This window comes from Diorhabda carinulata, chromosome 4 (assembly GCF_026250575.1).
Source record: "Diorhabda carinulata isolate Delta chromosome 4, icDioCari1.1, whole genome shotgun sequence".
In the NCBI taxonomy this organism is placed as follows: Eukaryota; Metazoa; Arthropoda; class Insecta; order Coleoptera; family Chrysomelidae; genus Diorhabda; species Diorhabda carinulata.
The window spans coordinates 2389425-2417319 of record NC_079463.1 but is presented as its reverse complement, the minus strand read 5'-3'; the positions used below and the strand labels follow the sequence as shown (position 1 = coordinate 2417319).

General features: G+C 31.3%; 1 protein-coding gene across 2 annotated transcripts; it reads right to left on the bottom strand.

The window, feature by feature from the left end:
• Nucleotides 1-1069: 1069 nt before the first annotated feature.
• Nucleotides 1070-27895, bottom strand: LOC130893068 (uncharacterized). Of its 2 annotated transcripts, none has more exons than XM_057798842.1 (4): nt 13164-13476; nt 7719-7957; nt 2790-2912; nt 1070-2158 (listed from the first exon to the last, which is right to left on the bottom strand). In XM_057798842.1, the coding sequence occupies exons 1-4, from the start codon at nt 13387-13389 to the stop codon at nt 1814-1816; spliced, it is 933 nt and encodes a 310-aa protein (XP_057654825.1). In that variant the 5' UTR covers nt 13390-13476; the 3' UTR covers nt 1070-1813. The 2 variants fall into 2 exon arrangements, with proteins under 2 accessions (XP_057654825.1, XP_057654826.1); XM_057798843.1 differs by lacking the exon at nt 13164-13476 and adding an exon at nt 27685-27895 and having other exon boundaries at nt 1559-2158.

Below are 27895 nucleotides of genomic sequence, written 5' to 3'. Positions count from 1 at the left end.
TCTGTCGACATCGTTTATTCCACTTTCGCAATCACTTTGTCTGAAAACGACGGCCGACCAGAACGTTGTTCGTCGTAGACGTCTGTACGTCCGTCTTTGAATTCTCTGGACCATTTGCTACATCTTACATAGTTGGGAATGAATGCCGATCGGAGCAATGTTTTTCGCACACAAAAAACTATTCCTGGGCGTAAATCGCACATGGCGCGAACATCAAATGGAAGCTCCAACTTCCAACAGCCAGAGAATTAAAGTTGTGATACAATGTGATATTTTACTTGGCAAGAAACCTTTTGACGGATAGTGCGGCATGAAATTTCATCACAATCCGTTACTCTAATTTTAAAAAAGCTACGGCTATACTGGTTTGTCTACAGACACGGCAGACAACGCATTCGAAAGAATAGGTTTCAGGTTAAACAGCTGATTGTCACCTTTAACGCATGCGTACATTTTTGTGTAGCAGTGCTTAATAGCCACACCTCATATAAAGGCCGGGTCACACCTATCGTGCATCCTTCCGATCCCTCTACGATCATACAGTCGGAACAGTGTCTGTTCAAACTAGAGTTCACACGTGTCCGATCCCAGTCCTACCTAACTGCAGCACGCGTGTCGGTTGGAATTTTTGAGTTTTTGCAGGAATTGGCAATAATTTTGGGTGTAAAACCAGAAGAACTTATTGAAGGAAGTATCCAGTATCAGACAAATGAGCAGTATGAAAACGCCAACTACAAAGATATGATGTTTCGAAGGAAGGAAATTTTTGAATATTTTGCGCATAGAACCTCTCGTAGTTTTATTGGATTGAGACTGGCGAATGTGTCGAGCCAGAGCTCGCACCGATCCGTTCTTTGGAGCAAAATCGGATCGTAGTGATGTAGGACAAGTGTGTCTCGGCCATAAAATAACCAATTAGGAGTAAATGAGTGAAATTCTTGTCGACCTTGGAAAACTATAACCAAATAACCTGTTAAGATCAATTTCTGATTCATTAGATGGTATAGTTGGTCAATTCCATGCAAGAAGTTGTGTTTTTAAGGATATTCGGGATAAATTGAAAGAAAACTTCGGAAAAATCAAATTTTATTGTAGTGCTATGTATCAATCATATCACAGTTATATTTAAAAATTACCAATTTCAAAAATTTCAGTCATAGAATTAAAAAAAATCGATGTTGATTTATTATATTAAAATAAATAAATAAAATATGTGCAGCTTACAAGTTATTAATAAATAAACTTAGGATAGGAATAAATTAATTAATTAGATAATACCTCGGATAAAACTACAAATATATATATTATATATATAAAAAAAATAAATAAAAGTTGGACACTGTTAGGCGAGTCTGTTTGAAGAACTGGAAATTTTTTACATAGCTGCCAAATTTTCACAAAAAAAAAACATCGGACAACTGTGTTAACAAGAATACTTACAATACAAGATTTTTATATAAATTTTCATATAAACAGGAACAATTCGTCGTACAAATAACAACAAACGACTTTATTGAATTTTGTGATCATCATTTAAAAAAAAAATTACAATACGTAATTTTTGTATTAAGAACAATTTTTATTGAAAACATTAGTCAATCGTAAAAAACGTTCCTGCATAGTTTAAAAAAATTTCACAAGATTTTATTCATTACCTATTTATAACAAGAGTAGCATTTTCAAAATAGTTAAAATCAAATGCTACCAAGAAATTTTTTCGAAACAATTACATCAAGTAAAATATTGTAAAAATATTTTCTGTATAATAAGTACAATTATTTAAAAACATCAGACGGTGTAGTATCATTTTGTTTTATTTGTTGGATTGTAGAAGTTTCAAATACTTCAGCACTTGATCGAGGTACTCCAAACAGTTCAAATACTCCTTGTAGACGATATAGTTTCTAGTATCTCTTCCTGTCGTATCTAAATTCCTCTTCATATGATCTGGCATTATTGATTCTGTTACATCACACGAAGGAAGAATTTTAACGGCGGTCAAGAAACTGTTAAATTCGCATAACAACGCTCTCAGTTCGGCTCTCTTCTGCGAGAAGACTTGGTCGGCGCTGTTAGGCGTTGCTTCGTTAGCGGCTACATCGATACCAACACCATAGACCTGGAGATAACGGTAGAGTTCCTTAACGAGCTCGATTGGCTGGAATAAAAATATTAATATTAATTTTTCATTCGATATAAATGAGATAACGCCTATGAAATAGTAATGAAAAATCCAAAATGGTAAAGCACCACGACCGGACGTTTTCCCTGAATCAAAGACATTATGAATAATCTACTGATAAAACTTTGAGCCTATCAAGATCATCTTCATTCCACAAAAAGATCCCAACATATATAGACCACTTTGAATGATGAACTCGCACAGTAAAATTCTGTAAATACTAATCAGAAACAAACTAACCAAAGAGATAGAATTTGATGTCAAAACTAATAAGAATTCTCCCGAACGTGAGTGGGACCAAACAGGTGCAAAAGATCGATTATTTTCAACGCTCTCCCCAACATGATTTTGTATGAGGCACTAGTATGGAAAAGATTGTTGTCACTAAAAGAAAGTCGATTCCAAATACCTCGGAACAGATCCAGAGAAAGAAATCTGAGTACGTGGCAAGAAAGATGAAATAACGAGACAATGAAATAACAGTGACTGCGTAGACTGCCCAACTTTTAAGGCATACAGCTTTTCCATTGATTGGAAGAAACTACTTTTTTATTTTGGGATACATCCTACCGCAAATGTGATTAGAATATAATTGTTGAATTCTTACCGTTTTTGATTTCAATTCATTCTCAGGAACCTCTTCTTTATACTGTTTGGGCAATGCCGGTAGCCACCCGAAACTTCGGTCTACGAAAAGTTCGTCGAAGGATTTGGAAAACGTCTTCTGAGCCTGGAAAAAAAATGGATTATTATAGTAATATAAAGGATGTAACGTACCATCGAGTATCTATTTCTGCGCCAAAGTAAACAAAATTAATTCATTGCCGTAGGTTAATTTTTTTTTTTTTTTATTTTTTCAATTATCTACGGTATTTTACGGGATTCCCCAAATATTTACAATGGAATCGTTCCAACGATTTTATATTCAAAAAAAACCTGCACCATCATCCTTATTAAAATATCATAGAATTAACTATTTATGAATATAGTTGGGCTAAGTAAGTAAACTTTTATGGGTATTTTACCCTTTTAAATAAATCTACTAAAATATAATTACGATTGTTGAAACATGTAATTTCAACCGTTATCAACTTTAGTTTTCGCCCAAATGAATTCACACATACATAAACTGAATAACACAGGTCCGTAATGACTCCCATCATACTCAGAAACGTTGAAAAAAGTTATAACATCCGATTCAATCTAGTTATCATGTTTTGTATTGAGTTATTGTTGAAGCTAACGCTTACCGTAACCAATCACTTATTTATTCAAACTGATATAATTGTCTACAAATCACTTTCAACAAATAGACGTTGAAGTTTTGCCGAGGCCACTTCGTTCAACAGATTTACATCGCATCGAACATAAAGAGGGAACAGTACAATTTACATTACCCTTCAATTAATTTTCATTCGATGGAAAAAACTTTATATCATTTCCATTTTGATCTGACAAACATAAAACCTCAATCCATGTCATATAATTGTTAATATCGAATTTTGTAACGTTCAAATAAAATTGATTGTTAGGAGAGGAAGTCTAGAATGGGCTTAGCGAATTGCAGTGACTTCCTCTTGAATAAATCGAATAAATCGATAGTAAGAATTGACTAATAGACAGGACCGGTTTTACCGAATATAAACACATTTCCTAACAGCCCTCTACACACTCGAAACTCGAAAATAAGGGTTACAAATAGCTCGGGTTGAACATAGTTGTCTATTACTTCACAAAAAAATGATGCATTAACAAAATTACACATTAGAGGAAAGATTTAAATGAAGAAAAGTTGGAAAACAACATAAGGGTACATTTTGAACTGAAAAAATCTTAATACCATCACTGGTTTCCAAAATTTGTAGAAAGATACTATAATTTTAAAAATTATCAATTTACAAACCACTAGGTTAAGAGTAATACCAATCAGAGAAAGATTCTGATAGTTAAATTGCCATAAGGCCGATTTAAACTACAATCCTTTAGGAATTCGGAATCCTAAATGATTATTTTAAAAGCTTGTTAAAAACGAAATAGAATTGTAGATAAAGGAATCAATTAATTAATATTTTCCTCCGGAACTATCAAAAAAGAATTTTAGCAAACTTATACGACAGTCAAGCACTTAATCTGGACAAAAACTTTTCTATTTTAAAAATGGAATATCACACGATCTGTATGTACCAAAACAGCAGGGAATTATTTTTGGGGTGGTTGTGTCGACCGAGATTACTTTTTATTTTACGTGATCTCCCTTTTTATCCATGGTCCACATATCATGGTATTGTTGTCCACTATCTAACGTGGAAAAAACTTTTCTGGCACTGTCGATTTTGGACGATTTTCACGAAACTCATCCTGTGGCAAAGTGAGACCATGGCAAGAAAATGTTCAAGATTTATTTCCATTTTTTGACCGAGATGAATGATTCAAGTATTCCTAAACAACTCAATGAGCACTCTTACGTTCTGAGTACGTTCACCATTAAGAATACCAAAAGGCAATGTCAGATTTGATAAGCCCGTTGTGTCATCTTAAAACTATCAAAGGCCGATGTCCATTGAAAAGCTAATCGGGCGCTTTGAGCTTTTAACGTCGCTAGACGAATTGTGAGGCTTGTCCAAGGATTATTTGATTTGAATTTTTTTTCTCCATGCACCTGAGGCTTTCCATATCGTCCGTGATATCTATAGTTTAGAAATTGGGGCTTAAATGAAGCTGTTGTTTAGGAAGAAAGGTGCTTCCATCCATCTCTGCAGGATCTGCTTTGCGACCAGACTACTGAAAGATATAATAGCAACAATTTTGGATACATTCCGGATCATTTCTATTATAATGAATTCATATTTCCTCGTGAGTAATATATAATAATTACAGATTGTTTTTAAGAATGTCATGTTCGCTATTTTAAATACATCATTTAAAAAACGGTCCTGTTAACAATAGTTATTTTATTAATGGCAGTAGAAAGACATTTTACCGGATGTAAGGAAGACGTAAGTTATTTGTATCCGATAGAAAAAGACAACAGTAACCTGGCATTAAGATAGAGAATGGGACAAAAAATATGATAGTGTGTAATCAGACATCGTGTGACGGTATAGAAAAGTACGTATGGGGAATAATTAATTTTCTAAAAGACGTATACGTTTCTTAAAATAATTTCATTCAAGATATGTCATATATTATGATCGATTCTTTATACGATTACATTGTTAAAATCATCTTAAACCAGAAATAAGTTCTATGCATTTAATATTTAACATTCTATTTTATAATATTCGATTGATATCTTATACAGGATTGTCTATTTGAGATAATTGGGTCTCGTACAAAATAATGCAATTTGGTTTGAATTATAGCAGAAAAAACAATGATACTTAAAAGCTTCTTCTTCTTTATCTTTAAATTCAAACACGCTAGTTACAAAAATTACAATTATTTTGGATATATGGTAAACGCAGATATTCATAACGCAAATTATGAACATCCTAGATTGGATTATTTTGCTGGTCGTATATCAGGAATACTGCAAATATTTCAGGTCTTCAATGCTTCAAATATGAATGGTTTATTAACACGAATCAACGCTTTTACGATGCACTACAGGAAGTAATCGAAAGGTGTCATTTTATACAAACTTAGAAGTCAATTTTCAAAATTTTGAGTCCGATAAGTCGAAGCTTGTAATTAATATTATTGAAAATACACCTTTCGTGGCTGATTATCCATATTTACAAACAAAAAATAATCGTTTATGGAGCAGTAACGATCGTAATGTAAGTTTAGTTTTAAATTTTGAAACATTGATAGCTGTGTAGCCTAGGATGATGAAGACCAACTTCAATACCATCTTGACCATCTTGCAGGTGGTCAGAATGTATTCGGTTTTTCTTTCTTTGCGTGTCATCTGATATTCTACCCACGTGGTATCATAGATCATCGTTTTTTTTCTTAAAAAATGCTTATTTATGACGTTCTCTACACTGATCTCTATCGCGTATGTCATTACTGGTCTCACACAGGTCTTGTACATTCTGAATTTGCTACTGGTACTTATATATTAATCATCAACAATGATGAATAGAATAATTATGTAAACCTCACTAATCTACATGTCATTGAACCTTTAGGGACTGCTAAAGTTTTTTGTCATATACGGTGCAGTTTTTTATAAACAAAAACGTATATCATCGCGCAACACAATCAGTTTGCAATGGCTCTAGACTCCAATTGGCAAAAAATCAACAAGTACCACGATTTAGAGGCTTCCTGTATCGGCTAAGTATTATACAACGGCTATATCGTCTTCAGTAGGCACATTTATACGAATATTTGAGTGTTTATACATCATTTGGGAAGTATATGTAAAATTTGACCGATTGACTTATTCAGGATAATTTTGCGGATCTGATTTGCCAGAAGCTTTCATCATTTAATTCTTATCTATATATACCATGATCATTCTTCCGAAATTCTTATCAATTCTCTCTGTCCTTTGTTTGTGGTAGTACCTCATATATTTTCTTCCCTTTATAATTCTGTCCATCCTCTATTTCTCAATCTTGTTGTTCTGGCTTCAAATATTCTTTCTGCAATCCTTTTCTCATTTTCTGTTGTTTAAATCTTTATCCCGTGTCTTTCTGTCTGATTTCTACTATTATTTTTTGTCTAATTTATATCTTCTGCTATAATTTAACCAGAGTTCTATTTATTTATTTCCTATTTTAATATCCTGTGTCTTTGTTTCTGTGCTCAAGATCAACGTCTTGTGTGTACCTATGTTTTTTATTCTTACTACTGTTCAAAACATTGGTTTAGTGCTTTTTTTATCAATGAAACATATTTCTCTTAATGTAACTTCGTCCATTTTACAGTGCCCTACTTAATAGCTCTTAAATCTGGTTTTTATTTATTTTATAGCCTCATGTAGGATTTTCTTGCTTAGCAATGGACTTTATATAAAAACTTGTCTTACTCCATCGTTTGCCAGAATATACTGACTGACTTATAAATGTCAAAAAGTTCAGTGTGACAGTTCATTTGTATATTTAACTTTTTCGTAAGTTCTAATAGGCTAAAATAACAAATATAATTATATTTTATAGATGGAATTCACGATACACACAATCATGACTTTGATAGCGTTTATTGTTACTATTTAATGGTTATGTTTTATAATTTATTTTGTATAAATATCAAAATTAACGGAAAGTGCATATTTATACTATAAGAATACGCATTTTATAGTCATAAATGATGTTTTTCGAATTATACTTGACCTAGTTTGAATTTTCATGGAAAAACGACCAGCCTTGATTCAGTTCGTATACAAAAAAAAACCCAAAATCAACGATTTTTCTATGAGTAGAATATATAAGTGGTGAAACTGGAATCAAGGTGAAGTTTCCAAGATTTATTTAAACTAATTTTCAACAAAAGCACGTTTTATAACAAAAATAGACAACACGAAACACGAAAAATCCTCAGAATTGATTCTTGTTATTGTATCTAATCGAAAAAAATCGATACTTACATAATCTTCTTTGGTGCGATTTGCTTCTGAACTAGTAATATAAACTTGGTTTATTAAGTCATCCATATTCCAAGTTTGGAAATCATCGACTGCAATATCTGTAGGGAGTAAAGATGTATCTATGTCGCAGGGATTGTTCCACCATTTTCCAAACATTTTGCTTTTTATTGGCGCCGTATATGATGCTGGCAGATTTATTAACGTGAGGTAGACTAAGACTAATAGGACGTGTTTAAGACCTGAAAAAAGAAAAAAAATCATAAATATATCTAATAAAAACTTCGATAATTAATAAACGATACGTCAGTGATATAATTTTGCACTTTTTCTTTATTTTTAGAAATTTCTTCTTTAGTCGCATGGTCATTGCTAAAAACAGTGACTAGTTTGAATCAAATGCCTTCTAAAAACAGCTGAAACTGTGCGAAAAATTGAGATACAACAGAGGATAGGGCCAATTTTATAAATCATCCAACATAGTTTAAGGAATATTCTATAATCTATCATTGTTTACATATTTGACAAGATACGTGGCAGAGACGGCAATAATTAAAGGCTTCTACGGCTAGAATTCTAGTGCAGTGATGAACCAATTTCAAATTCATTCCGAGCTCTTCACGAAATTAAGTTTTCAAGGTATTTCTCTCGTCTCCGCTGGTGTCACTAGTAAAAAGTAATAGAATGGCCAAGATCTGAAGACAATGAATCATTTTGAGCAAACGTACATTGAAATTTTGGAAAAATTTAACATCGAATATTATTGTAGTTCATGCGAATTAGTATAGAATTCTCTACCGTTCCATAACAAAGACAAAATATTAAAGCCCTTTAAGTAAAAGTGGTTTATTTTATGACGACTCGTAAAAATCATAAAAGACATAGTGTGTTGTATCATTATTATGGTTGAGTCGGCGAAGCTATTCAGAGATTGTCGAAAGACAGCAGCGCTATTTAAATATATACAGGATTGTGGACACATCATGAAGAACCGTGAGAAATATTCAATGTCACCAGGTCACCGACAGTATAAACACGACCGATGGACACAAATTTTATGTTTTTCTTTTTTAATACGTTAAGACACTTGTTCGGTTTGCTCTTGATCATTTTTTTAACCAAATATTTCGCTTTCGCACAAATTCAAAGCGACGAATACGAAAATTGCGAAAATTTGATAATTACTATAGAATGACGATACAGTCGATTAAATTGATATTAACATTAACGTCACTAACAATATACTGGATTATTTTTATTGTTCGTTCACAAGGGTTATCTAAAATCCATTGAAAACTGTCAAAAATGAGTTGAAGAAAGTTCATACATAGAATCCGGAATAGCGAGTTGCCAGATCACAATTTATTCTTTGGTGCGTCTTTTGGGGGTTTCCTAATCATATTGAATAACTTCCTTCCAGACCTCATCTTCTTATTTTCTGCTTTTATCTCTTGTTATTTCTTTTAATCTATTTTGATTTGTTGTCTTCTTCAAAACGAGTTCATTAGCTTCGCATGTTTGTAACAGAATCTTTGGATCTAATCTAATTAGAAATTTTGCACACTTATTAAGGAACGATGAAACTACTGTAATTTTTTGAATTCGTCCAATTATCCTGACTAGGATTTCCAAGCACGAAACGAAATCTTCAAACTCGATTTTTTCACCTATTTCAAATCATCTTTAGAAGGAACGTGAGGACTGTAACTTTTCGTTTATCTAGAACGAGAATCGAAACATCGTTTTTTGGGTCAAAATTTCAAATTGAAAACTTAACCTACAAACATTTTTCATTCGACGATCTTCGTCGTCTCGCCATCTCTAAGTCAGCTAAGGTACTTCTGGGACCGTCTTCGTAGTGTACCAGGGGATCGATAAACGTGCAAATTATAATATTAGTATTAAAAATGAGAATAGCGAAGAAGATAAAACCGCGTTAATAAACCCCGTAAAAAAATTGTTGCAGTGAGAATGACTGATGAAATTCCTCGTAAATTGTAAATAATCCGACTTGTCCTTAAATACATTCTTACGTCTAAATAACGCAAGAAAACAGTATATATAAAGATCAGGTGTAGGAAACTCGGTCTATTTATTGTTGTCTTAAAGAGAGACTAGAATGAGCTATGACTGCAGGATTTGTTAAATGGTCGATAATTACACTAATCAATGTATCATTCTCAACTATTTACTGCATTTTTGTAAAATTATAATTGTAAGAAAAAACTAACTAATGGGTAAAGAAACACAGGTGGACGAATAAAATAAAAATAATTTTAGATCGAGACTACCAACGCAGAAATAGTAATGGTTAATTTAATTATGTTTTTTGTGGTCATAGGTAACAAACTTACGGTTATAAACGGTTGTTTCTCAAAAAAAAAAAGAAATAATATTGGCTATTACCGTTTAGATCGTCTTCAATGCCTGGTATTCTTTTAATTGCGCTCACAGCGGTTCAGGCTTTGGAAAAAAACTTTTGAGATATGTTCAACTGTATAAATAAATATAATATTGATTTTTTTATTGTGATAGAAAGTAGAGTAACTCATTTCAGCCTTCCGATACAATGTTTATAATAAACAGTTAACTTTTACTTTGGTAATTATTATTATAAATTTGGCAATCGCTACAACATTTGAGCGACATCTCTCGTCAGTAAGCAATTTTACATAGTCTGTAATCACGTAAAATCTACTGGGAACCAAATGATGTATGGACTATATGGATATGAAGTCATTTCTCGATCAACTGATTCAGTTTAAGTATCTTTAAAAGCAACTACTGCTGTCTAATTAATTATCAATCCAAAACGAATATAAAAAGTCTCGTTATTCATATCAAATTGGTGACAAAAACACGCAAGAATTCATGAAAACTAAAAGAAATCCAATAAATTTGTTTTGCTTGAAATTGATTGAAGGCAACAATGCTAATAAGAGAATTTTAAATTTCTATCTTTTATTTAAATTAAGGGAAATTCGAAAAAAAATTACTTTTGAAAATCTACGTTAAATTATGTCCTAATAATTTTCAGTTACTTTCAAGAAAACTTTCAAGTGCTGACAACATTGTAAAACAAAAAACAAATTTTGAAGAGTTTAGTCATATTTTCCATTTTTTTTTATTAAAAAAAAGTGAATTATAAAGGACAAAATTTAAAAGCTGACAACAATGTACAAGAAAAATAGGAAAAGGAAAAGTAAATTATGAGGGAAATCTTTGCCAAATTTGAAAACTGACAATGTCAGAGATCTATATAATTGTGCACCTTTGTAATTTTAGCTCGAAAGTATGTTTTTGTTTTACATAAAAAAAGTGATTTTCAAAGAAAATTCAACGATAACAACAACATTTCGATTCGAATCTAAAAATTGCCGAAAAGAATATGAGTTTTGGAGATTTTACTTTTCTAGGGGGAATCGAGAAGAAAAAATAGATTTTAAGAGAATTCATGACAAAATTTTGAAAACTGGCAATAATGTCAGAGAAAATTTTCAATTCATAGAAATACACGTATGGGTATGAAGTCAAAAATGAAATTTGTTTCCCTTAAATTCTTGTATTTTTTAAGAAAAAAATGAAACCTGACAAGACTGTTGATACCAAGTTGAAAATATTGATTATTTTGCTCAATTTTTAAGAAAAATCTATAGTTTAATAACAAGAGTATTAGTTTGGAAATGTTTGATCATATTTTCAAGTTTTTTATAAGAGATTATAAAGAAAAACTAAATTATACGGGAATTTTTAACAAAATTTGAGAACTGGCAATAATGACAAAGAAAAATTTCAATTCGTATAATTACTTTCGTAAATTAGGTCAAAAACAGTTTTGATCATCGAAATTTTTTTCATAAATCGTATTCAATAAGTAATTTTTAGAAAAATTTAGAGCCTGAGAACACTGTTAATAATAAAATTGGAAACAGATACGATTTCTAAGTCATATTTTTCAAGATTTGGAATTAGCAAAATGTAAATTGTGTGGGCATTCTTGACCAAATTTGCAAATTGGCAACATTGTACATCAATTCATAAAATTAAGATTATATATTAGATAAAAAGAAAAATTAAATGCCTGGCAACACTGTTTTTACGAATTTAAAAAGGCGAATGTTTTTTTTTTCGTTTTATTGTAGTAACTAACATTTGGATTTTCTTTATTATTTTCTACTGACTTAATTTGTCTTATCACTCACAGGATTTTGAAATATAATCTGCGAATGTTTCAAATTCCTCCATTTGATTTAATTAATTACAATTTCCATTCTTTTTATTTTCTTTCGTTGATGTTATCTGCCCATTCTGAGGCTAAAATTTTCATTTCAGTTTTTTGCAAAATGCCAAAAATGTAAATTCATATAAGTTTATCAAAATTGGTCCTTCTAAATAGTATTCTTCAAGTAATTTTTAGAAAAATTTAAAACCTGACAACACTGTTAATACGTTTTTGAAATAGACACTGTTTTGAACAAAATCTAAATTTTGACGATATAAGTTTTAGAGAGGTTAGATAAAATTTTTTTTAATAATTCTACAACAAATTATATTTTCAATATGTTATGGAAAGCTATAAAGAAAATTAAATCACGAGGGTTTTCCTAATGTACAAAACACAGATACGCGATATCTGATTAGTTTAGTCACATTTTGAGTCACAACATTGAAAATTAGCAGAATGTACGGAAATTTTCGATAAAAGTTACAAACTGACTAAAACGTCAGAGGAAAATACTAATTTTTAAAAAATTTTCTTTGTAACTAATTGAATTAGATTTGAAAAAAAGCACAACACTAATTTTGAAAATTGGTAAATTTATGTTAAACAAAAAGAAACAATTAACAAAATATTAATTAAAACTAGAGAATAATTTTCTACGCGAAAGTTCAACCGGGACATAATTGTAAAAAACGGAAACAACATTAACGAAAAAATTTCGTTTTTACAATAGTTTTTAATGTATATTCTAACAACGCTTCGTATAAATAATTTATATAAAAACGCTAATACTAGGTTAAAGAAATAGTATCAAAAATTCGTTATTATACAATACGGAATTCCATCGATTGAGTCACCGATTTTTCCCGAAGCCGATTTCACAATAAATTTCAATTTCGTAATTAACAAAGTGATTCATCGGTAAGTAAGTTTTTGCTCCAAATACCTCCTACACCCGCGAGCAGATGTCGTGTCGACGAGGAATAACCCAAGGAATCTCGAATACCGAGAATCACAAGCTCTTTTCGATTAAATCAAGCATGCTGTATCGAGAAATTGTAAAATCTCACAGAGGGGAACACCGTCTCATTGGCTACCTGTTGCTCCAAGTCCCGCCCCCTCACCACACGGATATATTCGAATATATATATATATATTTATCTGTTATTAAATAATTGAAAACATTATAATGACGAAATTCGCTAAAATATTTATCGAAAACTTACGTTGAAATGTACGTATAAAATATCCCCTTTTACACATTAGATAGGATAGTTTTGTCTTCTTATTAATACTGAAGATGTTACAAATAATACTGGCTGGACAATTGCTAGCATATCTCCTTCTAGTTCTTTTTGGCACTTGAATATCACTGCACTGACATAATCTTATTTTAGCAGTCCTTTGATCTCTGTCTAACATCCCTTCGGGGTAAAAATTTTCTTCCATCATTTTTTAATGAAACACACGCGTTTTTGATTGTATGTGAAACTCGTGCTGAATGTATTACCGTCACAACGTCTGTCAGACTTTATACTGGACACTTCTAAGCGATACCTCTAACTTAGGTACAAATTTATGGGGAGTGTCCAAAGGCGGGTTTTATGAATGAGTTTCCCCCACCATATCTTTCTTTTCAATGATATTACGCATTTAGAAATTTAATACACGAAAATAATTGAACATACACGTTTTTACTACTATTGCTGATCCACATTAATGTGTTAATAGTTTTATCATTAAACAACCGACGCAATTTTACAAGAGATTTTATCATGCATCATTAGCTGGTTGATGTTGATGTTGTTTTTTTTATCTAATTAGTATAATTTTATATCTATTTGTTTTTCATTTTTTCTATTGATGTCATATTTGCACATGAACGTCATCAAGATACAATTACACAACTATCATTCACAGGATTTTCATTATTTACAATTCAAATTTCTTCGTTTAATTTTAAATTTCGATTTTGTTAATTTTTTTCTGCCAATATCATCTAGGAACCCTATAAGTCGCAGAATATATTTCTGTTCGTTTATTTTATTAAACTGTTTCGTCGATTTTCTTCTATTTTTTGTCTCATTATACTATTTCCTTCACCTTCATTTGTCCTATCAGTCGCAGGATCTCAAATTTTTACTACTAAGTTTTCTCATTTAATTTTTTTTTATTTCTTTCCACCGATGTGATCTACCTTATCAATTGCAAGGTTTTTAAATGTTTTTCTGCGCATTTTTTAAATTTTTTCATATACAATCTCCCCATTTTACAACTTTCAGAATATTTTCTATTAAGTTTTAAATAATTTTGTTTTATTACATTTGCTGTTCTCTTAATTTTCTTCCATTGATCTTATTCCACTTTACAATTGTATGATTTTAAAATTTTCCAATCCGTTCTTCAAATTTCATCATTTAATTTTATTTACAACAAATTGGAAGAATTTTATTCATTTTTTTCTAATTTACTTGACTACCAAAATGATTTTTTTCTATTTTCTTTCGTTGTCTTTCTTTTACGATCTTTTTCATCGGTTTTATTATCTTCTTCCCAATTTTTTCTACCAATTTTTAAAATTTTATCATGGACCTTTCCGATTTTCGTATTTTTCACTCACTGATCTCTTCTATCCTATCAGTTGATATTTTTTCAGTTAGTTTTTCAAATTTCTTCTTTTATTTCCTTCAATTCTTAATATCACCCACCATTTCCTTAATTTTCTTCTTTGATCTCATCTGTTCCACAAGTTGCGTGATTTCAAAGTTTTTGCCAACATTTTTTTCAATTTCATCTTTTTATTCTATCGACCATAAAGTTTTTCTTCATTTTTTTCTGCCAATATCATCTAGGAACCCTATAAGTCGCAGAATATATTTCTGTTCGTTTATTTTATTAAACTGTTTCGTCGATTTTCTTCTATTTTTTGTCTCATTATACTATTTCCTTCACCTTCATTTGTCCTATCAGTCGCAGGATCTCAAATTTTTACTACTAAGTTTTCTCATTTAATTTTTTTTTATTTCTTTCCACCGATGTGATCTACCTTATCAATTGCAAGGTTTTTAAATGTTTTTCTGCGCATTTTTTAAATTTTTTCATATACAATCTCCCCATTTTACTCAACTAATTTTATTTTCGCTGGATTTCTCATTTTATTGTATCAATTATCATTCGGTATAATTTCATTTCATTCTATTATTGTCATCTCTCTTATCAATAGAAGGATTTCAGAGTATTTTCTATTAATTTTTATACTTTATTACATTTGCTGTTCTTTTTATTTTCTTCCATTGATCTTATTCCACTTTACAATTGAATGATTTTGAAATTTTCCAATCCGTTCTTCAAATTTCTTCATTTAATTTTATTTACAACAAATTGGAAGGATTTTATCCATTTTTTTCTAATTTACTTGACTACCAAAATGATTTTTTTCTATTTTCTTCCATTGTCTTTCTTTTACTATCTTTTTCATTGATTTTATTATTTTTATTATCGTCTTCTCAATTTTTTCTACCAATTTTTAAAATTTTTATTTTATTTCCTACAATTCATAATATCACCCACCATTTCCTTTATTTTCTTCTTTGATCTTATCTGTCTCACAAGTTGCGTGATATCAAAGTTTTTGTCAAGATTTTTTTCAATTTCGTCTTTTTATTCCATCGACCATAAAGTTTTTCTTTATTTTTTTCTGTAGATATCATCTGCCCTCTCAGTCTCAATTTTTTCTCTGTCTATTTATCAAATTTTATCATCCAATTTTTTATCTTCTTCCATCGATCTCATCTGCACTGTCACTCAGAGGATTTACTATTTGAATTTATTCAACAATAATTTCGAGTATTTTTAGGTCACGCTGATCTCAATTGATCTATTTTGATTTCTCTTCTCGTCCTTATCATCTATACAATGTCGATTGTCTTTATCTTCTTCTACTGATCTTTACAATGTTTAGTGTCTTTATCTTCTCATACTGATATTATCTATTCATCTTCTTCCATTGATCTTATCTGTGCTTTCGCTCGTTATTTTACTCATTCTCACTATTTGATATATCTTTCACCTCTTCTTTGCGTAGCAATCTACAATTTTTTCCGTTTTTCTAACAAGGGTTGTTTATGTTACACATTTGTCATCGATGCCAATTTCAATATTAGAATCGATTATGTACAGAAAAATCTATCGATACAGAAGGCGGTGAAAAGATCGTTCAGCCGCAATATTTTCAGATCGCTCAAACCATTTTTTTATGAATTCAGTTTCCTAGTCAATTCTTTTATTTTAAATTCATGATATTCTATGACTTCAATTTAAACCATTTCGGTATCAAACTTCTTTTATTGTTACTCTCTTAGATTATAATTTTCTTTTAGTTTCTGCTTAGAAAGATTGAAAGATCCCACTCACTGGAATAACTTTAATATCTAGAGCAGTATTTCCCAGTCCCAGGGTGGGCCCCACGTCTCACAGAGGGAGAATTTGGTTTCTAAGGGGGACTACTGATGAGCAAATGCAAGACCAAAACCAAGACCACCATCTTGCACGCCTGGTCTTCATCTCGGTCTTGCAACCTCATATATAGTCTTGATTTTGGTTTTGGTCTTTCGCTTTCGATCCGATCCGTCTCGTTTTAAAAAGGAATGGCCCATCGCAAATTCTGTAGTAAAAGCTTATTGATGAAATAAATATATAAATTGTAGTAATTGATTTTATTTACTTTGATTTCGGAAGCGTTATTTTCCAAAAAATTTTGCCGTTAGGAAAAATATATTATGTTGCGATGGCAGGGAATGGAATTTGTTTCTCAATTGAAAAATGTAGTTCATATTGAATATTATGGATGTTACATAGGGGGGCATAGGAATTTTAGAAAGGCCAAGGCACAAAAAAAGTTGGGAACGTCGATCTAGTGCATCACAGTCAAAAACTCGTCATTATCTTTATGATATCGCTCCTAAATGTAAAGAAAGTACCATTTGCAGCATTTAGCGTTTTCTTCTGTGAACAGCTTCTTGAATTATCTCATATCATCTCTCATTATCATCATATTATTTTGTTATAGTATAATAGATCCATAATTTTTCATCCGCTAACATAAAATTTCTATAAATTTAATATATATATATTTATAAAGAAAAAATTTTGCGAAGGAGTGAACTAAAAATCAGTAGAGCTTAGAATTAATGTGTAGGAATAAAAATAATTAACGTATTTTGAAATATCTTCTCACCCACATTTATTTACTATAACTGTTTCGTTAAATCTGTTCTGTCAATCGTTAATTTCGTATTATCGAACTAATTAAATGAGGATTCCCTATATCCTGTGTAAAAACTAATAGAGAAACATTTTGTCTATTTATAGAAGGTTTCCAAGTTATATCAATTCGATACGTCTCGAGCTCTAAAATTAAATTGTAGAATTAAATGTTTTATCGGTTTTGTTGTTGTTGCTAGTGATGATACTCGCTTGGAAGGTCTGATCTCACGATAAAGTTGAAAAAATGAGACAAAATAGACCATTTCTTGTTTCGGTATCTCGCTTATGAAAATTGTATTTTGTTCTGTTTTGATGAGTTGTAAGTTCTGGATTGTAAATAAGAAATCAAGCGCTGGATCATCGTTTTTTTTTTGGTCCCAGCAGTTAGATTCTGTTTATATTTAGTAGAAGATTTTGTAGAAAAATAATTGCCCAAGATCGAGGCAACCAGAAACTTTATAAAGTTGTTCTTTCGAATACATACTTTCTTTTTTGTAAATAATTTCTGTAGAACAGAGTTTTTTTAGTTGACTTTTGGCCACAACACCCTAAAACCATGTGTTCCAAGTGTGCAGGATACAGAATATTTGGTTAAAGAACTTGAATAAATTCATTTAAATGTTCTTGATTTTAGGTCTCTTCTGTTTTTGATAGAAAGATATTTTGATAATGACTTAAAGAAAAGTCGAATTGTCAAGTTTTATCTTCCAAAAATTATTAGAAAAAACTAATTTTAAAACGGAAGAGACCTAAAATCAAGAACATTTAAATGAATTTATTCAAGTTCTTCAACTAAATATTTAGATGCATCAATATATCAAAAGATCTAAGGCATTTGTGATCGAACCAATTCAGAATGTTTTCGAAATTCAATTTAATTTCAACGTTTTCCAACAGGTGTCTTTAAAAAACACCACAATGTCAAATGCAAAGCTGAAAGTCCCCTTGGCTCTCCAAGGTGAGTATGAACAATTTTCGTTCCAGAACTGTGCCCTGTGGAACGCCACAAGCAACAACTTTTTCATTTATACGAACAGACTGATTTCTGTTATTTAAATAGCTTTTGAATAATGTATCCACGGTTTACGGTATCAAATCCTTTCGACAGATCTAAGAATATACACAGGGAGGGATTTTTCTCTTTTAAAGCACTGTGGAGTTTTGATGTTATGTTGATAACCGCATCCTGAGTGGATATTCCTTCGCGAAATATAAATTGTTCATTGTAAATCAGTTTAATTTTTTCTGAAAGGTTGATTAGTCTATTCTCAACCATTTTCTCAAAGGTTTTAGTGGAAATATTTATTAGAGATAAAGCGATCCATCACGATGGATTTGATCAGCCTGAAAAGTTATGGTGGCGGTTTTTTGAGATAATCATGGGATTATTTGCTGGGAAATTGCCAAAAAGCGACGGCATTTGATGAAAAATGGATTGTTTCTCCATCAGGACATCTCAAATTTCAAATTTCACTTCGTTTTGGTTGACACATAGTCACCATCATCAAGAAGAAGTTATTAAATTCGTAATCGAAGAAAGATTTTGAATAATTGCAACTGTATATACTATGCTGTTGAATAAAACTGTCTTGTTGAATCGAAAATTCTTCAGACAACCCTCGTATTCACGAGAATGCAATAAAAAATGTTTTTCAGTTAGTCGAATCACTCTGAGATCATTTTAAAAATGCCCTACTTAATATCGTCAATATCAATGAATCATTTTCTTGGAACGTTTTTGATTCCAAATTTACAGCTAGGGATAGTTTGTTAATAGAATTGATTCATTAATAATTGGAATAGTTTTTTCGCCGAGAGTTATTTCTCATACAAAGACACTGGAAATTTGGCGAGAAAAACGTATAAAATAACAGATATTTAAAAGAGGAATAATTTTTTGTGTTGATTCGTGCTGTTTCATAAGTTTGAAGTAGTAGTAGGATAAATAAAAAAGAGGAATATAAAAACTATTAGTATATGATTCTAATCCATTATAAAAATTACTTACAAACGCTATATGTATTATAACAAACGATATAATTGACTAATTTTACGTCAATCTAGTTATCTCGACCAAACTATTCATAAAAATGAAAAATTGATTGTTGAAATATTAAAAATAGTTCTGTAAAACCACTAAATGTTTAATGGTCACCCTAGGTAATACGAGAAACGCCCAGCTAAATAATGACCGATAATCAATTTTCAAATTATAGAAAAAATATTATAACTTAAACCTAATTTAAACATCAATCGTATTTTCTCCATCAAAAAAGTTGATAACAACTAACGTCAACCTGTAAGGATCATTTCTATTTCTTCTAAAACATGAAAAATTGTTCTCAAATTTTGCAAAAACCATTTTCGAATTATAAAAACAATAAAAACGCTTTTAAACTGTTTTGGAAACATTATAATCAGTTAATCAGGATAATAAATCAACTTCTATCTGTAAAACTCCATCTCTAACGAATAGAAAATGAAGTTAACGATTTTAGGTTATTTTTTTATCGACTGTGTTAGTGCGAATTGATTACCTTCTGAATACTGTTGACCTATCCCTGGGTTGAAGATTTTCAACGATTTGATTGGATAATATCCAAGCTAGTTCAATAATTAGTCGTTATAAATGTCATAACATATGACTGACACACAGATGGCGCTGTCATTGTCAAATCCACATGACGTTTATGAAGTACCAACTTTCAAAAGAATATGTGTCAAATTTCGTGACATTTCGATTAGTTAGAAAAAAGTGACAGCCATTTAAGTGAAACTACTTTGTGTGTTAATTTATGATTGGTTCTTGATGACAAAAAGTACTCAGCAATGGCTTCAAAAGTGTCATACGGACTCAGTCGTACAGACACCGATGATGGTGAACGTTTTGGTCGTTCAATTGAGGAAGTTACTCCAGAAAAGTCCACAAATTGGTTATATCTAAACGTAATCGTGAGATAGCTGGGGCCGTAGATATCAGGAAGCTTTTTTCAAAGTGTGTGCTGCATTCAGAGCAGTACTTGGCCATGTTTACACGTAATAAATCAAATTACATAGATCCATCAGTTCATTCCGGAATCAAAACGATCATCAACGGAGTGGACTGCAGCCGCGAACTACATCAGAAGCTTCCAAATGCACAACAGTCAGCTGTGAAGGTTATAGTTTCAGTTTTTTGGGATGCGCATGGAGTATTGTTGTTGGATCGTTTGATGGCAAAAATCAAAGAGAAACGGCCTCGTATGTCGAAGAAAAAACCACAATGCACCGATTCACAACGACGATTAAATTGAAAGAATTACAGTTCGAACTGCTTTAGTTGGTTGGTTGACAATGTTATCAAATATTTGTTATTGAAAAACATTTACCTCTTTGTTCGGAAAAAGTTAAATGATTAAATAAGCACAAATAAGTTCTTTTCTTCGAATCAAAATTCGATAAAAATATGGTAAAAGATGTTTCAGCTAGGAGTTATTCTCGGATACGTGCATTCTTAACATACTTTCAAAATATTCTGTGACAAACTATATACACACTTGTTTTAAAGATCATATTTCGTAAAAAATATACCAGGAAGAATTCATATAGTCAACAATAAAAAAAATGGCGTATCATTCATTATTTTTTACATCATATAACAGCCAAGAAACAAATTATAAAAATAATAATGTAATATTAAATCACAGGCATCATCATAATTTTAATAGCTCATTATTTAAACATTATCTTATTCCGTATAAAATAATGATCTTTTCTTTTAAACAAGTTTTGTTGAAACATTGACAGGGAATTCCCTAACATATGGAAGCGATTGAAATTAAACTCAGGTGTATAATAATTGCTTCGTTTGTGTCGAGAAATTAGTCCAATAAAATTAGTTCATATAGTTGAATAAAATGTGTTCGATACACTTTTTATAATAAGAATCGTCAAGCTTCTCAAAATAGCCATTAACTGCCGACATTAACTCTTCATTGTTGGAAAATCTGCGACCCCCGAGGTATTTTTTCAACTTTGAAAACAGAAAATAATCTGACGGAGCTAAATTAAACTTTATTTTAATAATTTTGGTCATTGCAATAACGGATGTGTGTGCTGGTGCATTGTCTTGATGAACCAACACTTTCTTCTTAGCCAAATGCGGTCGTTTTTGCTCGATTTCTTCGCAATGAGTTCGCATAATACTCGCAGTTGATAATTTTTTCCTTTTTCAAAAAATTATCTCACGCACAACCCAAAAAACCGACGCCATGACGTTGCTTTTAGATGGAACGGTCTTTACCTTTTTGGGAACCGATTCTCCCTTTTCAGTCCATTGTTTTGATTGTACCTTTGTATTGAATGTGAAATGACGAAGTCACGTTTCATCCATGGTTATAAAGCGTCGCCAAACTCGATGGAATCATCTTCATGACGCTACTTTTGTTTTATTTTAATAATTTTGGTCATTGCAATAACGGATGTGTGTGTTGGTGCATTGTCTTGATGAACCAACACTTTCTTCTTAGCCAAATGCGGTCGTTTTTGCTCGATTTCTTCGCAATGAGTTCGCATAATACTCGCAGTCGATAATTTTTTTCTTTTTCAAAAAATTACCTCACGCACAACCCAAAAAACCGACGCCATGACGTTGCTTTTAGATGGAACGGTCTTTACCTTTTTGGGAACCGATTCTCCCTTTTCAGTCCATTGTTTTGATTGTACCTTTGTATTGAATGTGAAATGACGAAGTCACGTTTCATCCATGGTTATAAAGCGTCGCCAAACTCGATGGAATCATCTTCATGACGCTATTTTTGTTTTATTTTAATAATTTTGGTCATTGCAATAACGGATGTGTGTGCTGGTGCATTGTCTTGATGAAACAACACTTTCTTCTTAGCCAAATGCGGTCGTTTTTGCTCGATTTCTTCGCAATGAGTTCGCATAATACTCGCAGTTGATAATTTTTTTCTTTTTCAAAAAATTACCTCACGCACAACCCAAAAAACCGACGCCATGACGTTGCTTATAGATGGAACGGTCTTTACCTTTTTGGGAACCGATTTTCCCTTTTCAGTCCATTGTTTTGATTGTACCTTTGTATTGAATGTGAAATGACGAATTTACGTTTCATCCATGGTTATGAAACGTCGCCAAACTCGATGGAATCATCTTCATGACGCTACTTTTGTTTCATTATGAGCAAAGCGGCACCCATCTTGTGCAAAGCTTTATCATGTCCAAATTTTCAGTTAATACGAGATGAACCGCATTTTTTGGAATGTCTACTATGTCCCATAGCTCGCGCACTTTCAGAAGACGATAATCCAGTTGTTCTTTGTGGATTTTCTTCAATATTTCTAGAGTAGTCACCTCATTTGATCGACCACTCGATGCTCAGGTATTACGGCCTCGTTTAAACTCTGCTACCCAATATTTTACTGCTGATTACGAAGGGGGAGGGTTGAATCTAGGTTGGACTAAGGCTTTTTTTCATACTAACATAAACACTTAGATGAAAAATTCGCTTTTCAACTTATCTAAAACAAATAACTAATTCAGAGTGACGGGGTTACTAGACGTTATCGTTGTCAAAAATTCAACACACAATTTCATTTTATACAATGAGAATTTATTAGCTGATGTAATGATACGTAAATTCCGCTGTACTATTATGAATCATCTGTTCAACAAATGACCTTGAGAGTATAATAACATCGTGCTGAAGCTAAAGGCGAATCTTTAACTACTTTCCTTGTGCAAGACACGGATATCACAAGAAATGAGAAGTTGATTGAAATTTTGAATCGTTTGACCCACAAAATTCGGTTCCGTTATTTTATAATTTTAGTAAGAACATTACGCAACGGGTATATGAACCGGACACTACCGTCTAGTTGTGAAAAAATTATTTTCGATGATCTCGTTAACGTTAAATTCTTATAAAAACAAAGTAAAATTAAACGAAACCCATCGATTATCGACTTTTACTTGCAATAAAATAAAAACAATTAAATCAAATTTATATATGATTTTCATTTTTATGTTTTTGATGATAGGTTCTAACGGATTTCATCGAAATTCATGCCTTAATTTGAGAAAAGACTCCCGCCGGCAAATCGCGTTTGATCAATGAAATAATGAGAAAAAATTGAATATACAAAATGCCAGTGTGGCCAGTTTATTAAAATGATAATTTGAATCTTAAAACGCGTTCGAAAAGATTCATTTCCACCAACACACAACTAATCCAAACTAGTTCAAGATCAAACAAAACCCACGAAATTATCGACACCTGGTCAATAAATGACTTTCTTTAAATGTGCCGCAACAATGGAGAAAATATGGAATAGTCAGTCATAAATATGAAATGGAGATTTGTAAATCCAACGGGCGGCAAACGGGTTTCTAGTTTATTATACAATTATCACTCAAATAAAAACAACCTGTTTCTTTATGAGGTATAAAAAATTATTTAATATACTCTGTATATAAATATATCGATTATATTCAGGAAGTTGATAATTTTTTCATTACTTTTATATATATTTTATTAGTATTTCATAATATTCCTAAAAAGACCCCGCTCAATCCTTGAGAATTGACCTTCGGCCTATTATCCTGAAACTAGCTACACAATGATAATTTGAAGCAAGCTGATTGAAAGTACGAAGCTCCAAATCCCCCATCAAAACTACCCCTGAAGTGTCCGAAGATGCAATGGTAGGAAGGGAATTGTTTTTTGGCACATTGACACTCAATTTGAGCTGCCATCTCGAATACAGGGATTTCCGGGACTTGATGCAAAAAATTAGTGATTAGATGTGATTAGTGACATAAGACAGATGTTTTTATACGACCCCTCGTTTCTGAATTATAAATAATTACAATTTACAATTATTTTTCTTGGTTTCTTGGCATGTACAACGATCTAAAAATCTAAATATCTCGTAAACCATAAATTTGATTGAGTTAAAGAAAGAGTACATTTTCGTAAAAAAAAATTCATTCCTGTTATCTTTAGATTGTAAAGAATGTCCTTGTAAAAGTTACGGATTATTCATAATGTGTGAATGTATAATTTAGAAAATATACTTAAATATAAGCTCTGATTTGGCAACTTTAAATGCCTATAGCTCAGAAACGAGAGATCATATGAGAAAATGTTTTTATATCATTTGAATTTTGATGTAATATGTTTCTAACTAACTTTTTTTGTCATGCAAAGTATGTTTTAATATAATTATTTGGTTTGTAAACAAAATTTGTTTTATTTTTTTAATTTCTTTACTTGATTAACCTTATTTTTGATAGTTTTTACCAGGTATTCAATTGTCGACTGGTGATAAACTAAAAAATAACCTCTAATGAAGTAAATACTTCAACTAAAAGGTACCTTAACAAATTTATAGCACCTAGTGACAGTTAAGATATTTTATCAAGGATACGCAACGTTCATAAAAGATAATAATAGATAATTGAAAAGGTGTAAAACGGCATGAAAAGGTGCTCGTTGCTGGTGAAGTGAAAAATCGAAGCCCACCAAAGTGACAAAATACTTAAGTACCATAAAATGGATTCGGACCATAAATAATCATAAAATAGTGTCACAAATAAACTTGTTTCGAACATTGACAAGAGGATTTGTAGATCTTTCGAGATGCTTTGTCCTCATCATTCATAAACGGTATACCTATTCAGGAAAGCGTAACAAATTTTGTGAAATCCCAAGTGCAAAAACATGTTAGAACGGAAGCATTGTTTAGCAACAAATTCTGTAATTTAAATAGAATGAAAATATCCGGAGTAGAGTTTCGAGATATCATTTGCTACAACAATCTAAAGAAAAATAATTTAATTTAAAAAATACCAGATAACCACCAGATAACATAGAAGATAAATTTTACACTATAAATATTGATTAGCAATACCTATCTAGCAATATTCATTAATATCTAGCAATGCTTAGTTTCATATAGCAATATTTGGTCTCATCTACCAATAACAAGAATTATTCAAAATATTCAACGCCGACAATTAGCAATATTAATCGATTTAGAAATTCTGAGCTACATCGAGCTACATTTGATCATATCCAGCAATAATAAACGTTGTATAGCAATAATTAGCGATATTAATAAATATCAAGCTATAATCGTAGTCATCTAGCTATATTCAAAGTTATTTAACAATTTATTGCGATTCCTAGCAATGTAAATCGATTTCTTTCAATGTAAAGTGTTGTTTAGCAATATTGAGTCATATCCATAGGCGTATCTAGCGAGGGGCTTTTGGGGCAGACCCCCTGGAAGCAAATATCGATCGTTATTAAATTTTGTTGTTGGAATTTGAAATAACAACTTTATTAATTAGAAAATTATAAAATAAATGCTCCATACATGTTGAAAATTACTTCAGAAGATGGGTGATATCTTTCAGGATTAGATTTGTGGTAAAAGCTGTAGAAAAATAAGGATTTGGCAGGAGACAAATCAAAGGATATTGAAGGAGGTTAATAGTTTTTTCCCTGCTACAAGGCATGTACTTGACTGAGTTGTGTTTGATTAGCGGTCATCGAAAATCATCGACTAGATTGAAACGATACGTGTAACTAGATTTAAAAAGTTTTAAGCAAGTAATGTGGTGGATAAAGCATTGCTTTTTCGATTTAAAAGACCTTATATCCATAATACAAACAACTAAAGTTATGTTTTAACGTTTTAGGGTGTTTTCGAAATAACGACACCCGCCTTCATAGATGATGTCGAAATGATTGCATTGAAACTCATTCTGCAAACGCTGAAAAGATTTTCAGGGTAATGTGGAATGTCCCATTAAGTAATCTGACTCAATGGAAAGTTGTATGTATGCGCTTAGCCGTGATAAAATGTTTGAATCTGAATGACCATGGCTTAACCTTCCCCCAGGTACGCATTGGATCATATCTCGTAATAATAAGCATAGTGAAAAAATATTTATTGATACTTAGCAATCCTTAGCAACGTCTAATAATACTTAATGTTGTCTGGCATTATTTAACATATAAGAAATTCATCTTCTGGCAATTTTTGAATATTAAATGTTTTTATGTAATCCTAGATTTAGTTTGTTGAGTTATTGTGGAAGTAAAATATACAGAGGAACAAAATAGAATATAAAATTTGGTCAATATTTACTACCGCATATCTCCGAAATATTTAGAATGTTATCGTTTCGAGATATCGTTTTTTCGGTGACCATTACCATTTTTTTGTTACAGCGTAATTATGAAATATGTTGTGCTATCAGGTAGGTTCTTTTTATCTTACTGTGATGTATCATTATCAATATTTCGATCTTCATATTTTTGAACGCGAATCAAAAACAAATTCGTCGCATTTTCGTGTAATTACCAAAGCAAATATATCAATTATAAAATGATTATGAAGCAAAAAACCGGTCTACGTAGAATTTAAACGACTGGATTTAACATAAATACTTTCGGCTTATTAAGGTGTAATTTTTGTATAAATTTCAGCATTACGTTTAGAAAAAACTGGTTATAATAAATAGTATTATCAATAGTTTGGTTACTATTTTGTATAAACGAGAATTGTCTTTAAAGATTTCATAATCTAACAGAAGGTGGTGTGGATGAGTTGTGGCATCACTGTATTTATGAACATCAACGTTTGTTATTGCAAAATCTGTGGAAATTCTGAATAAGTTGTTGATAGTGAACGTTTAAAAGCAGCAAAAATGGTAAACACCCGTGAAGGAATTATTTTTTGGGCGTGCACTAACTCATTATTTCAATTCCCGCCATAAAATTTTAACGTCTCTAACACAAAAAACAATAAAAAAAGATTTAGAAATTCTAGTTTTTAGTTTCCGGATTGTCCAACTTTACAATGTGGATTAGGTACTAAATTCCAGGTAATAATCGAGTTGTATTATGTACTCAGACTACCTTTTCGTTTACCTGAAATATCCCCGTCCAACGGATTAAAAATCGCCACGATTGTAGCGCATCTGATTTTTTATGATTTTAAATCAACAAAAATGCTACTTTTGGTAACGAAGACACACAGATGGATAGAGGCGATGAAGCTCCAGTCAAAATTGTACCACGTAACCTTATTTAACGCTTTAAAACAGTGTCGAGCGAATTAGGTGTGTCAAAGATAAGTTCCAGATGAATACCACATGGAGTAGGTCGAATAACTAAAGAAAATAAAGTCTCAATGCCCCCAAATCCAACCGATTTAACACCTAATGACTTTTTTTCGTTCCCTACTGTCAAACAAAAGATGCGCGAATAGTGTGAAATTTGCCTGGACTATTACTGATACTGATTAGAAAAACTAAACTTCTAATACATTTAATTTCCATTATATAGAATGGAATATGAACCGATTTCGTATAAAAGACTCACAATCATTTTGCGCTTGCGAGTAACGTTTGAAATGTTATTTCGTCTAAATTAATTGAAAAATATTAACTATTTGATTAAAAACTCACCATGAAAATGTTCTTTGTGAATCATTTGGCATTTTGGGGTTTTCTAAACAGTTACCCCTAACCGAGGCACTGGTAATCGGCAACACTTGATTAAAATCATATCCAATATTGGTATAATTAATAATAAATATATAATAAAAAAAAACTTTCACTGTAATTTACGAAAAAAGTATACAGTTGTCAAAATTTGTATAAACCATCAAAAATAATG

What these genes read in the sequence shown, in the direction of transcription:
- LOC130893068 (XM_057798842.1), bottom strand. Translation starts at nt 13,389, where the DNA reads ATGATGGAAGAAAATTTTTACCCCGAAGGGATGTTAGACAGAGATCAA. An exon ending in TTTTATACGTACATTTCAAC is followed by an intron (nt 7,958 to 13,163) that starts GTAAGTTTTCGA and finishes TTCTTTTTTCAG; the next exon opens with GTCTTAAACACGTCCTATTA. An exon ending in ATCGCACCAAAGAAGATTAT is followed by an intron (nt 2,913 to 7,718) that starts GTAAGTATCGAT and finishes TTTTTTTTCCAG; the next exon opens with GCTCAGAAGACGTTTTCCAA.